At 37.6% G+C, this 13,026-nt stretch overlaps 1 protein-coding gene across 1 annotated transcript in view; it reads right to left on the bottom strand.

The window, feature by feature from the left end:
* TTBK2 (tau tubulin kinase 2) overlaps nt 1-13,026 on the bottom strand; it is a 228,435-nt gene that overhangs the window by 47,145 nt on the left and 168,264 nt on the right. Inside the window, exons 9-10 of the mRNA XM_006831727.1 lie at nt 8,525-8,617; nt 7,365-7,490 (exon numbers count right to left, since the gene is read on the bottom strand). Coding sequence (XP_006831790.1) covers nt 7,365-7,490; nt 8,525-8,617 — 219 coding nt within the window. The remainder of the gene's footprint in view (nt 1-7,364; nt 7,491-8,524; nt 8,618-13,026) is intronic.

Genomic DNA, 13,026 nt, shown 5'->3' with positions numbered 1-13,026 from the left:
TACAAATTCCCCTAGCTGTAAGCCTTCCAACCTTATAAATATTCCTTTATATGTGGTTCAGAGTTCTGGCACCATCTCCTGAGCCTGCTTGGTCCGGTATTCTGTGTTGTTGCTGACAGAGCTCCTCACTGCACTTCTACCCGATCTGCCATCTTGTTTGTTCTCCTCCTTTCATCTTCTTTTGATGCTTACTGAAGCATTCAATATTTTCTATTTTCCCCACAGATTCCTTCAATATTGCAAGTCAAGGCTTTAATGTTGTATTTTGTTTTTAACTTATTATGAATTGAGTAAAGGTTTACAGAGCAGACCATCAACTTTCCATTCAGTAAATAGTATATTGTACTTCATTACAATGATTGCAATCCTATCAATTAACAGTTGTTGTTTTTGTTGTTAACTACCGTGAAGTTGGTTCCGACTGATAATGACTCTGCACAGGGTTTCTGCGGCTGTAAATCTTACTCCCATGGAAAAGCTGGTAGTTTCGAATTGACAACCTTGAAGTAGCAGCCCAATTCGTAATCACTACGCTACCAGAGTTTCCTTTAACTTTTATACTCCTCTCTGTCTCCTGCTACTTTCCTCTGCCAACCTCCCTCTTGTTATCTACTGTCAACCATGTTGACAAGGCTTGAATTTTTTCTTCAATTCTTTCAGCTTGAGAAATGCTGAGTGTGTTCTTCCTTTTTGGTTTTCTAACTCCAGGTTTTTGCAGCACATTTCATTATGGTACTTACTTTAAGTAGCTCTATGAAAATTTCTGTCCAGCTTTTTTCCTTCATCATTTCTTTCCATTGTTTTAGCATCTCTACACACAAGAGCAGGTTTCAGAGTCTCTTCTGACAACCATTTTGATCTTTTCTTTCTTTTAAATGTATGAAGTTCTTAATATCATCCCATACTCTTCTGCTTTTTGGTTACTGGTTATCTAATGCCATGAGGTGCATGGTGGCTGCATACAATAAACACTGAACTATGAACCACAAGGTCTGTGGTTCAAGCCTTCCAGCCTTCCAAGGGAGAAAGATGAGGTTTTCTGCTCCCTCGAAGATTTAAAGGCTTGGAAACCCTACACAGGGTTGCTATGAGTTGGAACCAATTCCATGGCATTTAGCAACACCATGTCATAAAATATTCTTTTGATTATTGTTCAACCCCTTAGAAATGTAAAAATCATTTTTAGCTTACCTATTATACAAAGGGAGATGGTGGGCTGGACCTGGTCAGCAAGCTGTAGTTTACAACCCCAGATCTAGATTATAGCCTATATTTTCAGCGATCTCATCCAATTCCATGACTACTTGCTGATGATTCCCAAATTTATTTATTCACACAAACAAACATGACTTACTTAACATATCCACTTGGAGGTCTAACCAACATTTCAAACTTAACTGTAAATACAGCCAAAACAAAACATTTTTAACACCTTTATTAATATATAACTCACATATCATCCAATTTACTAAATTAAAATGAGTCATTCAATTTACTTTAAATGGCCTTTTATATATTTACAATTGTATATCCATAATCACTGTCAATTTTAGACCATTTTCACATTATTCCTAAAAGAAACCCTGCATCCTTTAATCAAGATCCTTACTACTCCACTCCCATTATCTCCCCATCTCCCCCAGGCTGAGGCAAACACTTATCTACTTTCAGATTCTATGGAAATGCCTGGGCCCAACATTTTAAATAAATAGAAGCATACAATATATGGTCTTGTGTGACTGGTTTCTTTCACATAATACAATGCCTTTAAAATTCATTTATGTTTTAGCATGTATTAGTATTTACTTCCCTTTTATTGCTAAATAACCACCTTTCACTCTGTGGATATACATTTTTGTGTGCCCGTCCATCAATTGGTGGTTGTTTCACTTTATTGCTATTATACACAAATGCTGCATAATTCTGCATAGAATTTTGTGTGAACTTGTTTTCACCCCTATTGGGTGTATAACTAGGAGTTGAATTTCTGGATCATGAAGTTCAACAGTTTGAAGAATTACCAGAGTGTTTCTAAAGTGGATGCACCATTTTGCATTCCCATCAGCACTGCAGTTTCTCCACAGACTCACAAATATCTGTCTCTTTAATTACAGTCATTAAGTTGAGGGTCAGAAATATTGAGGAAAACCCTCGATGAAATGAAATGACACAAATAGTCACAACAATGAACTCAACCATACCAGTGATTAAAGATAGCACAGGACAAGCCAATATTTAATTCTGTTATACAAAGGTCACCATGAGTCAGAGCTCATTAGATGGCAACTAACAACAATAATGGATGTGAAATGGTATTCCATCATGGTTTTCATTTGCATTTCCCTAATGACTAATGAGGAGTCCTGATGTGGCATTGTGGGTTAATGCACTAGACTGCAAAGTTGGTTTGAACCTCAAGGTTGGCAGTTCAAGCTCACCAGCTGCTCCTCAGAAACCCTATGCGGGATTGCTATGGGTCAGAACCAACTTGACGGCACTTAACAACAACAACAACGACTAATGATGCTGAGACTCTTCTTGTGCTTGTTTACCATCTTTATATCTTTTTGGGAAATGTCTATTTAAAGGTCAGATCTTAGACCCCTTTCCTTCCTCTAAAAATTGAGCTTCTCAAAGAAAAATCTATACATACTTACAAAAACATGAACTCGCTGTCCATGAGGAAAAATTTGCTTTAATATATGAGTACTCTGCCTCCACTAGGCTAAAGCAAGTATGTTCCTAAACAGTTTTTTATTTCAGATATTCTCTTATCATGGAATTATTTTCTTATATTTATCACAGTGTTGCATGTCCTAGGAAATGCAACTTATGACACTGGATCTCAAATCAGAAACAGTTTGTTGCTATTATGGTGACACCAGCAGCAGGAGGCATTAAAGGCATAGTACCTAGTGGGAACAGGATATCAAACTGGGTAGTGCTCCATAGATACTTTTAGGAATAAAAGATTTCTCTGGGACCATCAACGGAGAAGAGCTGAGAGCAGGACCCTACCCAGAAACAGAGATGCCTGAGATAGAGACAGAGATGATGACGTGGAGTGATGAAGCGACTAGGGACTTTGGACCCAGAGAGGGAAAGGGACTGTGGGCCAAAAACTGGGGGTAGGAGGGGGAAGTGTAAGGGGCAGGTTTCTGGGATATACCCTTTGGATGGTTGATGATGCATGGAGGGGATTGGAACCATGGCAATGATATGATATATGATGGAATGAATGTAAAACTAAAGTTCTCCCATGTAAACTATTATATAATTCACAATAAAACATTAAAAAAAAAAGAATAAAAGATTTTCAATCTAGCAAATTTTAAAATTTAGGTCCAGGATTGCTCTAAATCATATCCTTTATAGTAGAAAAAAGACAAGGCATGGAATCACTTTTATTTCTAACTGAATTCATTATATCACATTTGGTTAAGAAAAATAATAAAATCAGAGAACTCCAACTCAGTTACTCATTCAAATAGATTTGAGAACAATATAAATTAGCCACCTGAAACATTAATCACAGACTTTCTACATGTATTATGGTCTTCATTATTTTTAAGGCAGCATAGTTAGAGTCCTGGTGTGGTGCTATAGGATAAGTGCTGGATTAGTAGTCACAAGTTTGGTGGTTCAAACCTACCAGGCACTCCTCAGAAACTGTATTGTTATGAGTCAAAACTGACTTGAAGCCATTTAATAATTACAACACTAACAGGGGTGCAACTCTAGGATAAGCACTGGAATGGGAAGTGCAAGGTCAACAACTCTAACCTACTAGCTGCTCTCAGAAACTCTAAACAGGGTAGTGATCAGTTGATATCAACTCGATGGCACACAACAATAACAGAGATGCAACAGTGACTAAGTGCTCAGCTGCTAACCAAAAGGTTACCAGTAACTCCACAGACCTCATGGTTCAAACAGACCTTGTGGTCCAGTGCATCCTAAGGTACTGCACCAGGACTCTCACAAAGACTACAGTCTAAAAAATTCTATGGGGGCAGTTATAACATGTCACATGGGATTGCAGAGTCAAAATTAGCTTGAGAGTACCTAACAACAATAACATTCTTTTTAATACCCCTATATTCTTTTTTTTTTGATGTACACAAAAACACGCAGGAATATAAAATCATTTAAACAACCAAAGGGCACATTTTGCAAGTCAGCCTCCTGCCTGCCAACACACAACCTTTCTCTTTCCATGAGTCTAGAGTCCTCAGCTGCTGTATCTCTCTATGCCATCACCTCTGCCTCCATCTCTGGTGTCTCTGTTTCTCTGTTGTTGTTGTTGTTGTCAGGTGCCATCGAGTCGGAACCGACTCATAGCGACCCCATGCACAGCAGAATGAAACAATGTCCGATCCTGGGCCAACCTCACTACCGCTGCCACATTTGACGCTATCAATGGGGCCACCTGGCCGATCCATCTCGTTAGGGGTCTTCCTCTTTTTCTCTGACCCTCCACCTTACCCAGCATGACATCCTTCTCCGGTGACTATTCCCTCCGGACAATATGTCCAAAGTATGAGAGACGAAGCTTAGCCATCTTGGCCTCCAAGGAGCACTCTGGTTGCACTTCTTCCAAAACAGATCTATTGGTTCTTTTGGCAGTCCATGGCACTTTTAGTATTCTCCTCCAACACCACAACTCAAAGGCATCAATTCTTCTACGATCTTCCTTACTCACTGTCCAGCTTTCGCATCCATATGAGGTTATTGAAAATACCATGGCTTGGGTCAGGTGCACATTAGTCCTCAAGCTGATATCTCTGATCTGTTAGGGTCCAATATTCCACTCATGCTCTTCTCTTTTGGTGGTTCTAGGGTCCTCCATTCCTGGAATGTAAGACCAACTACTCCCCACTTTTTGTTACACAACCCCTACTTTTTACAGTTGTGAGGATCACAGTAAGTCATGATAACAATTGTTCACTCTTGACTCAAAAGAATCCTATTCCCATCTTCTTTCATCAGACCCATCTAGCCAAGATGAAAACTATTCAGTAGGGATTTTACCTTCCACCACTCAATCTGAAAGTAAAATCCCTCTTGAAAACTTGTAAGCCAGACACTTTGTGCTTTTATAGCCCCATTTTAAGTAGACAATGTCTAAGTTGCCTGTTCCTATCAACCCTGTGTACTGACAGGATAGGCTTAATCCTTGATGTCACGACTTTTTCCCTCTCAGTTGGTATTTTGAGCTATAGCATCCATAAGTAAAGGTCAAGTTCATCAAATTGTAGCAATTTACACTTGCTTCCTGTATCAAACTTCTTTACCATACTCTAGTTGAGTTCTGATCATTAAACCATCCAAGCTAGGTCTACCACTATATTCTTGAGGAATGTAACATTTTCCTCATCAGAGCAAGGACTCACTTTTTTTCAAACTGGAAAAGGGATGGTGAAGAATATTAAAAAGATGTCAAATGATCCAGACACATTCCCTACAGCAAAGCATGCTCCATATTTCTCCATTGAGAGAGGCGATCTTCCTCTTTTTTCTCTGACCTTCCATTTACCAAACATGGTATCCTTCTTCAATGACTGGTCCCTCCTAACAACATCTCCAAGGTATGAAAGACAAAGTCTGGCCATCCTGGTTTCAAAGGAGCACTCTGGCTGCACTTCTTCCAACATAGATCTGTTTGTTCTTTTGGCAGCCCATGGCACCTTCAATATTCTCCTCTAATACCATAACTCAAATGTATCATTCTTTTACAGTCTTCTTTATTCACTGTTCAACTTGTGCATGCATGTGAGGTTATTGAAAATACTATGACTTGGGTCAGGTGCACCTTAGTCCTCAAACTGACATCTTTGCTCTTCAACACTTTAAAGAGATCTTGTGCAGCAGATTCGCCTAACACAATACATCCTTTGATTTCTTGACTGCTGCTTCCAGGAGTGTTGATGGTTGATCAGAGAGCAAAATGAAGTCTCTAACAACTTGAATCTTTTCTCTCTTTATATGGATGTTGTTTGTTGGTTCAGTGGTGAGGATTTTTGTTTTCTTTACATTAAGATGTAACCCATATGAAGGCTGTGGTCTTTGTTCTTCATCACCAAGTATTTTAAGTCCTCTTCACTGTCAACAATTGTATCATCTGCATATTGCAGGCTGTTAATGAGTCTTCCTACAATCCTGATGCCTCACGTTTGTTTATACAATCCAGCTTACCGAATTATTTTCTCTACTCTGCATACAAATTGAATAAGTATGGTGAAAACATACAACCTTGGTGCACACCTTTTCTAGTTTTAAACCATTCAGTGTTCCCATGTTCTGTTTGAACAACTGCCTCTTGCAGATTTGCCTAATGCAGTATGTCATTTGATCTCTTGACTGCTGCTTCCATGAGTGTTGATAGTTGATCCAAGAAGAATGAAGTCCTTGACAACTTCAATCTTTTCTCCATTTATAAGAATGTTGTTTATTGGTCCAGTGGTGAGGATTTTTGTTTTCTTTACATTGAGATGTAATCCACACCAAAGGCTGTGCTCTTTGATCTTCATCAGTAAATGTTTTAAGTCCTCTTCACTTTCAGCAAGCAAGGTTGTATCATCTGCATATCGCAGGTTGTTAACGAGTCTTCCTCCAATCCTGATGCCACGTTTTTCTTCATAGAACCCAGCTTCTTGGATTATTTGCTCAGCATGCAGGTTGAATAAGTATGGTGAAAGAATACCTTGTATACTTACTGTTAATTGATGTGTGGCTTCATTTATGTTTGTTTGTGTTTTTCTTTTCATTTATGTTTTTAGTGACAATAATTCTTTCACATTAAGCCCTGAACAAGTTCTCCCCAAAGCAACAGATTTTTCAGAAATATGGCTAGCAATTTGTAGTAAATCTAGTCAACCTTTATAAGGCTTCATTAACTGATATTCTAAGGAAATGATTCACTGACCACAGACAAATGGAGACAATAATTTTCACTGACTGTTGTTATCATAGCATACAAACATCTGAGATGCAGCCCTTAAGCCTTCGATGGATACACTACTTAGTTCAGACTGCCTGAACTAAGTTAATTCAATAAATTATCTATAGAATTTACATATAGATGAACTATCAGCAGTTCTTTATACCAGATGAATTATAGCTCAAACAGTGAAATTTGTTATTTGATGAGCAAATCTAAAACTTTAAATCCAGAGGGAGGAAATACACACACACACACACCACACACACACTACCATTGTCATCATCAGTTAAACACACCACATTTCCCAGGATGCATTATCATTGTATTTCTCTAAGGATTTTGCATACTCTGAATACTACAATAAGTGCAAGCAAGGGCTAAGAGAGAAGAAAAATTAACCCACATAATTTATGATGATTACCTGGTAGTCTGGTTTTGTAAAATAATCTAGTGATGATATATGGTCCAGAAAGATGCTGAATTCTGGAGGGAGATGTTTCAACATGAGCCTGTGGTCATATCTCTCTTTAATAGAGCCTACTTGTTCCTGGAAAGTAAAGAGAATAGGATCAAAGTCAATTTATCTTGGCATCTGTATACTAAGAGCCCTTCAGTAACAGTCTCAAGGGTATGTACTAGGGTATTTAATAGTGGACAATTAAGGAGAAAGCAAGAGTTCTTGCTTTCTTACTAATAGCGCAATGTACAGTACTTTTTAAAGGGTGGGGGTGGGGAAGATTCAAATGCAGATCCAAAATTTGTATCGGTGAATTGACAGCTCCTCAAAAGAAAGATTTGATTTTAAAACTGTTCTACCTCTCTTTATGAACACATATGAGTTTACAGCATTCAAATCAAGCACTATTATGTAGCAATGTAAAGCTAAAAGCTTACTTGACTTATAACTAAAAAACAAAAATAAATAAAAAACCAGAGACCTAGTAAAAATAAAGGTTGAGAGGGAGTTGTTGTTTTGTGAATTGCTGTCAAGTCGGTTCCAACTCATAGTGATCTTGTATGGGGTTTCCAAGAAACTGCTGATGGTTTTGAACTGCTGACCTTGTGGTTCACAATCCAGTGATGATCCTAGAAAGCCACACCAGTAAGACGGGGTAGTAGAAATCAAATCAGAGGTGATGAATGTAATTAAAATAGTATAATTCTCCATGTACATAGAATAGTTATAACATTAATTGCTGTTATTGGTAACTGAGGTTGAGTCAGTTTTGACTCATAGCAATCCTGTTTAGGGTTTTTGAGGAGTGGCTGGTTGGTTTTTGAACTGCTGACTTTGAAATCATATGGTATCACACCAGGACCCCTAACATTAATTGTTGTTCTGACCCGTCGAGTCAGTTCCGACCCACAGCGAGCTTGTATAGGGTTTCCAAGGAGCAGCTGGTGAGCTTGAACTGTTGACCTTGTGGTTCAAATCGATTTTTCAGTCTAGCGCAGTGTTGGAATATAGTTAAAGTGATCGTAAATTTTAATTCTTAACACTTAAGTAGATTCTCAGCAAAAGTGCTTTGTCAGAAGAAAACTTTATTCTTTCCCTCACCAAAATCTCATTTCCAAAATTACCTTGTCCTTTATTTTTCTCCAAGGCAGTTGACCAACTACAAATTCCACCAACATGTAGAATAAGGACCAGAGGTCATCATGTCTTCCCATTTCCTTGATAAACAAAAGAGAATTCAGTCACAATATAATATCACTCCTTGTGAGGAGTCTACGGTCTAAACATTTTAAATTATTAAGCCTAAAAATGTAAATATATTTTCCATAAAAGTGTTTTAATACATATATCTATAGGTCTACATGGCTATGCTGTTGTTGCTATTAAATGTTGTTAAGTTGGTTCTGACTCTTATCAACACGGTGTAGGATTTCCAAGCAACAGCTGGTGAGTTTGAACCATAAACCTTGCAGTTCAAACCAACCTTGGAATCCAGTATTTATACTAAAGTGTCACACAAGGACACCTACATATCTATACAGGTAGATGTATGGCAAAATATGTATCTTGAAAACCTTTTCAACAAAGAACACCCAAAAGTCTAGAAATGCTGAAAACAATGTAACTAACAGTCTATAAATTAATTAAAATGTAAGGGAAATCATAAGGGCAAAATTGAAAAGAGAGGTGGAAACAAGAAAAATGCTTGTAATAAAGCTCTGTCTTTGGTTAAGGGAGGTTTTTTTGTTTTTTGTTTTTTTTTTAAATAAAACCCAGGTTTTATCAACAAGGGTTTTATCAACCAGGAAGGAGATAGGCATGAAGACATGAGCCTACACAGGACAAGAAGTGTAACTGAGGTACTCTCTGTCCCTGCTCTCCCCATATAGCCAGGACATTCAAAGGGCTAAATCCTTAGTGCCGTATGTGGTAAGTACGTCAACCAATCCCATTGCTGTAAAATTGATTCTAACTCATGGAGACCCTATAGGACAGAGTAATATTACTCTTCAGGGTTCCTGAGACTGAAAATCTTTCTGGGAGAGAAGAGCCTCACCTTTCTTTTGTGGAAAAGCTGGTGGGTTTGATCCACTGGCCTTGCAGTTATCAGTCCACTGCACCACAAGGCCTCCTTGGAACTCTGATAGCAATACTTTTTATTTATCCTCCTATAGTTACTACAACCTCTGAACACTTTCATGCTTATCTCAAAATGAATCTCCTTCACTATGAGATACAGTTCATACCCACATACTCACTCACTGCCATACAGTTGATTCTGACTCACGGTTTCCAAAGCAGTAAATCTTTACTGGAGCAGAAAGCCTCATTTTTCTGCTGAAGAGCAGCTGGTGAATTTGAACTGTCAACCTTGTGGTTAGCAGTCCAGTGCTTATCATACAGTGCTCCTCTCACACTCAATAGGATAGCTGTTTTCCATGGCTGATGGTATGTAAAATAGTACAGCTACTGTGGAAAACATTTTGGCAGTCCCTCAAAAGGTTAAACAGAATTACCACTGTTACTGTTAAGTGTCAGTGAGTCAGTTCTGACTCACAGTAATCCTATATAGGATCTCCAAGGAGTGGCTGGTGGGTTTGAATCAACAATATTGTGGCTAACAGTTCAGTGCTTATCCTAAAGCTCTATGCCATAATTACCACTGTTGTTAAGTGCCGCTGAGTCAGTCCCAACTCATAGTGACCCTGTATAGTGTTTCTAATGAGCGGCTAGTGAGTTTGAACCAGCTACCTTGTGGTTCAAATCGACCTTGTGGTCAAATGCTTATCCTACAGCACCACACCAGGACTCCTAAAGCTTCATCTTTCTCCCACAGAGCAGAAGGTAGATTTGAACTGCTGACCTCTGGTTAGCAGCCCAACTCATAATCCACTATGCTACTGGGGCTCCTATAAATACCATATAATCTTAGCATTTCAACTCCTAAGCAGCTTCCAAAAAGCATCTTCTGAAAGCTAGGTCTCAAGCAGTTCATCAATAGTCACAGCAGCATTAGTCACAGTAGCCAAAGGGTAGAAACAGCCCAAGTGTCCATCAATAAATAAATGGATAAACAAAATGTGGTATAATGGTATAAGAATGTAATGGAGTAGTATTCAGCCATAAAGAGAAGTTAATTTTTGATACATGGTACAACATGGATAAACCTTAAAAACATGCTGAATGACGTAAGTCAGACACAAAACGACAAAATACAAGTACTTGTACACTTATACGGGACATCCAGACTAGGCAAGTGCTTAGACAGAAAGTTTATTAGTGGTTACCAGAGGTGAGTAGGAGAAACAATGAGAAGTTTTTGCTTAAGGAGTATTAACCTTCTGTTTACAGTGATGAAAAGCATTTGGAATTAAGAGTGGTGATGGTTGTACAATATGGTGAATATAATGAAAGTCACTGAAAAATCTTTAAAATGGCAAATATTTTGTTATATATATATTTTATTTGCTATTTTACCATTCTCCATATATTCAATTCAGTGACATTATGTTCATCATGTTGTACAACCATCATCACTATGTGTTTCCAAATTTTTCCATCACCTTTATCAGATACTCAGTCTCTTAAGCTGTAAGTTCCTGATTCCTCCACTCACCTGCCCTTGGTAACCACTGATAAACTTTGGCCTCTATTTATTTGCCTATTCTAGATACCTCAAATACTATAGTTTTGTTTTTAAATAACAAGCCCACACATAACATGTACACATATATTATACACATAGGATGTATAGAACACTAATGCATGAGGGAATGGCATAAGTTGCAAAAATTGTTGTTGTTAAGTGTCATAAAGTCAGCTCCAACTCAGAGCAACTCTGTATGGGGTTCCCAAGCAGCAGGTGATGAGTCTGAATCGCTGACCTGGCAGTTAGTAGTCCAGTGTGTATTCTACAGTGCTATATGAGAACTCCTAACACGTGTCTAATTTAAGTACAAATATGGTAAAAAGAATCATACAGTTCTTTTGTAATTGGCTTATTTCACTCAGCATGTTTTCAAGGCTCATCCATGTTAAATACATTTTACCACAATAAAATTTCTAAAAAACAGAATGTCCTATTTCAAAAATGTAAATGTTAACATAATTCTGTAACAGAATTAATTTGAGAGTCTAAGTATCTTAAATTTTTTAAGAATTCATTTGGAAAAAAAGTCTAATCAAAATGGAAATTTTTTTTTTTTTTTTACTAGAAGCCATAAAATAATGCCACAATGAGTTAATTGCAAATAATGTCATGAAATATAATATATGCAAATTATTGTATGGAAAGCTAATTTGCTCTGCAAACTTTCACCCAAAGCACAATAAGAGGTTTTTTAAAAAAAGTTTGGCAGAGTGCTACAAAAAATACCTCCGATTTACAACATGGAGTTCTCATGTAGCACTGTGGGATAATGCACTGGACCACATGGTTGGTTTGAACTGCAAGGTCTTTGGTTCAAATCCACAGTCGTTCCTCGGAAACCCTATACAGGGTCATTGTGAGTTGGATCTGACTCAACAGCACTTTACAACAACAGATTACATCATAATAAGCAAAATTTACTGGAATATAGTTTGTAAGACCTCAACATAAACTTCCTAATATATTTACCCCACTGTTATTGAGTCACTTCTGACCCTGTATAGTGTTTACAAGGCTATAAGTGTTTACAGGAGCAGAAAGCTTCATCTTTCTCCCTCAGAGTGGCTGGTAGAGTTGCATTAATGACCCTATGGTTGGCAGTTCAGTGCTTATCCTACAGCGCCACCAGAAATCCTTCCAAATATACTTATATCACTGGTCAAGTTATCATTAACAAGGATAGGTAAAGTATATAAAAACCAATGGTTACTAGCAGTTATCAGAAATTGGAGGGAGTTGGAGGAGGGGTTATCATTCTATGAGAAATACTGAACACTTGTCTACGGTGATAGGAATACATTGGCATTAAGTAAATGTAATAGTGGAGTGCCGATGTGATGCTGTTAGAAAAAACACTGAACTGCTAATCACAAGGTTGGAGACTGAAACCCACCAGTTACTCCTTGGAAACCCTACACAGAGTTGCTATAAATTGAAACCAACTCGATGGCACTTAGCAGCAACAACAGTAACAAATATAATGGTTATATAACTTGACAATTGCAAAGATATCACTAAGTTATACACTAGAAATATTTCTAAAAGGCAAAATGATAAACAAAACACTACATTTAATTTTATGCAAAAATAGCAGCATAAAAAAAAGCTGCAGTATTGATAACAGTTTACTACAAAAATATTTCATGGGATTTGCTTCCTTAGTTAAAGGGTTTGGTGTGGCAGTCTCATGGGCCCATTCAGTGAATTGGCCTAATGTTATTGTTTTCTTAAAATAATCTTTTATTGTGTTTTCACAGCAAATTATGTTCCCATTATGCAATTTCTACACAAACTGTTCAATGACACTGGTCACATTTTTCACAATGTTATGCTAACAACATTTCATTCCATTTCCAGGAATCTAGTTTCTCTACACCCTTACTTATTGCCTTAGAATAACTGTTGACCATATGGTCTTACATGTGATTTTTTTTTTTTTTTTAGTGTTTTATTGTGAATTATATGATAGTTTACATG

This window comes from Chrysochloris asiatica, unplaced genomic scaffold (genome assembly GCF_000296735.1).
Source record: "Chrysochloris asiatica unplaced genomic scaffold, ChrAsi1.0 scaffold00004, whole genome shotgun sequence".
Lineage (NCBI taxonomy): Eukaryota > Metazoa > Chordata > Mammalia > Afrosoricida > Chrysochloridae > Chrysochloris > Chrysochloris asiatica.
Note: the sequence above shows the minus strand (reverse complement) of the source record. Positions and strands in the feature narration are given on the sequence as shown.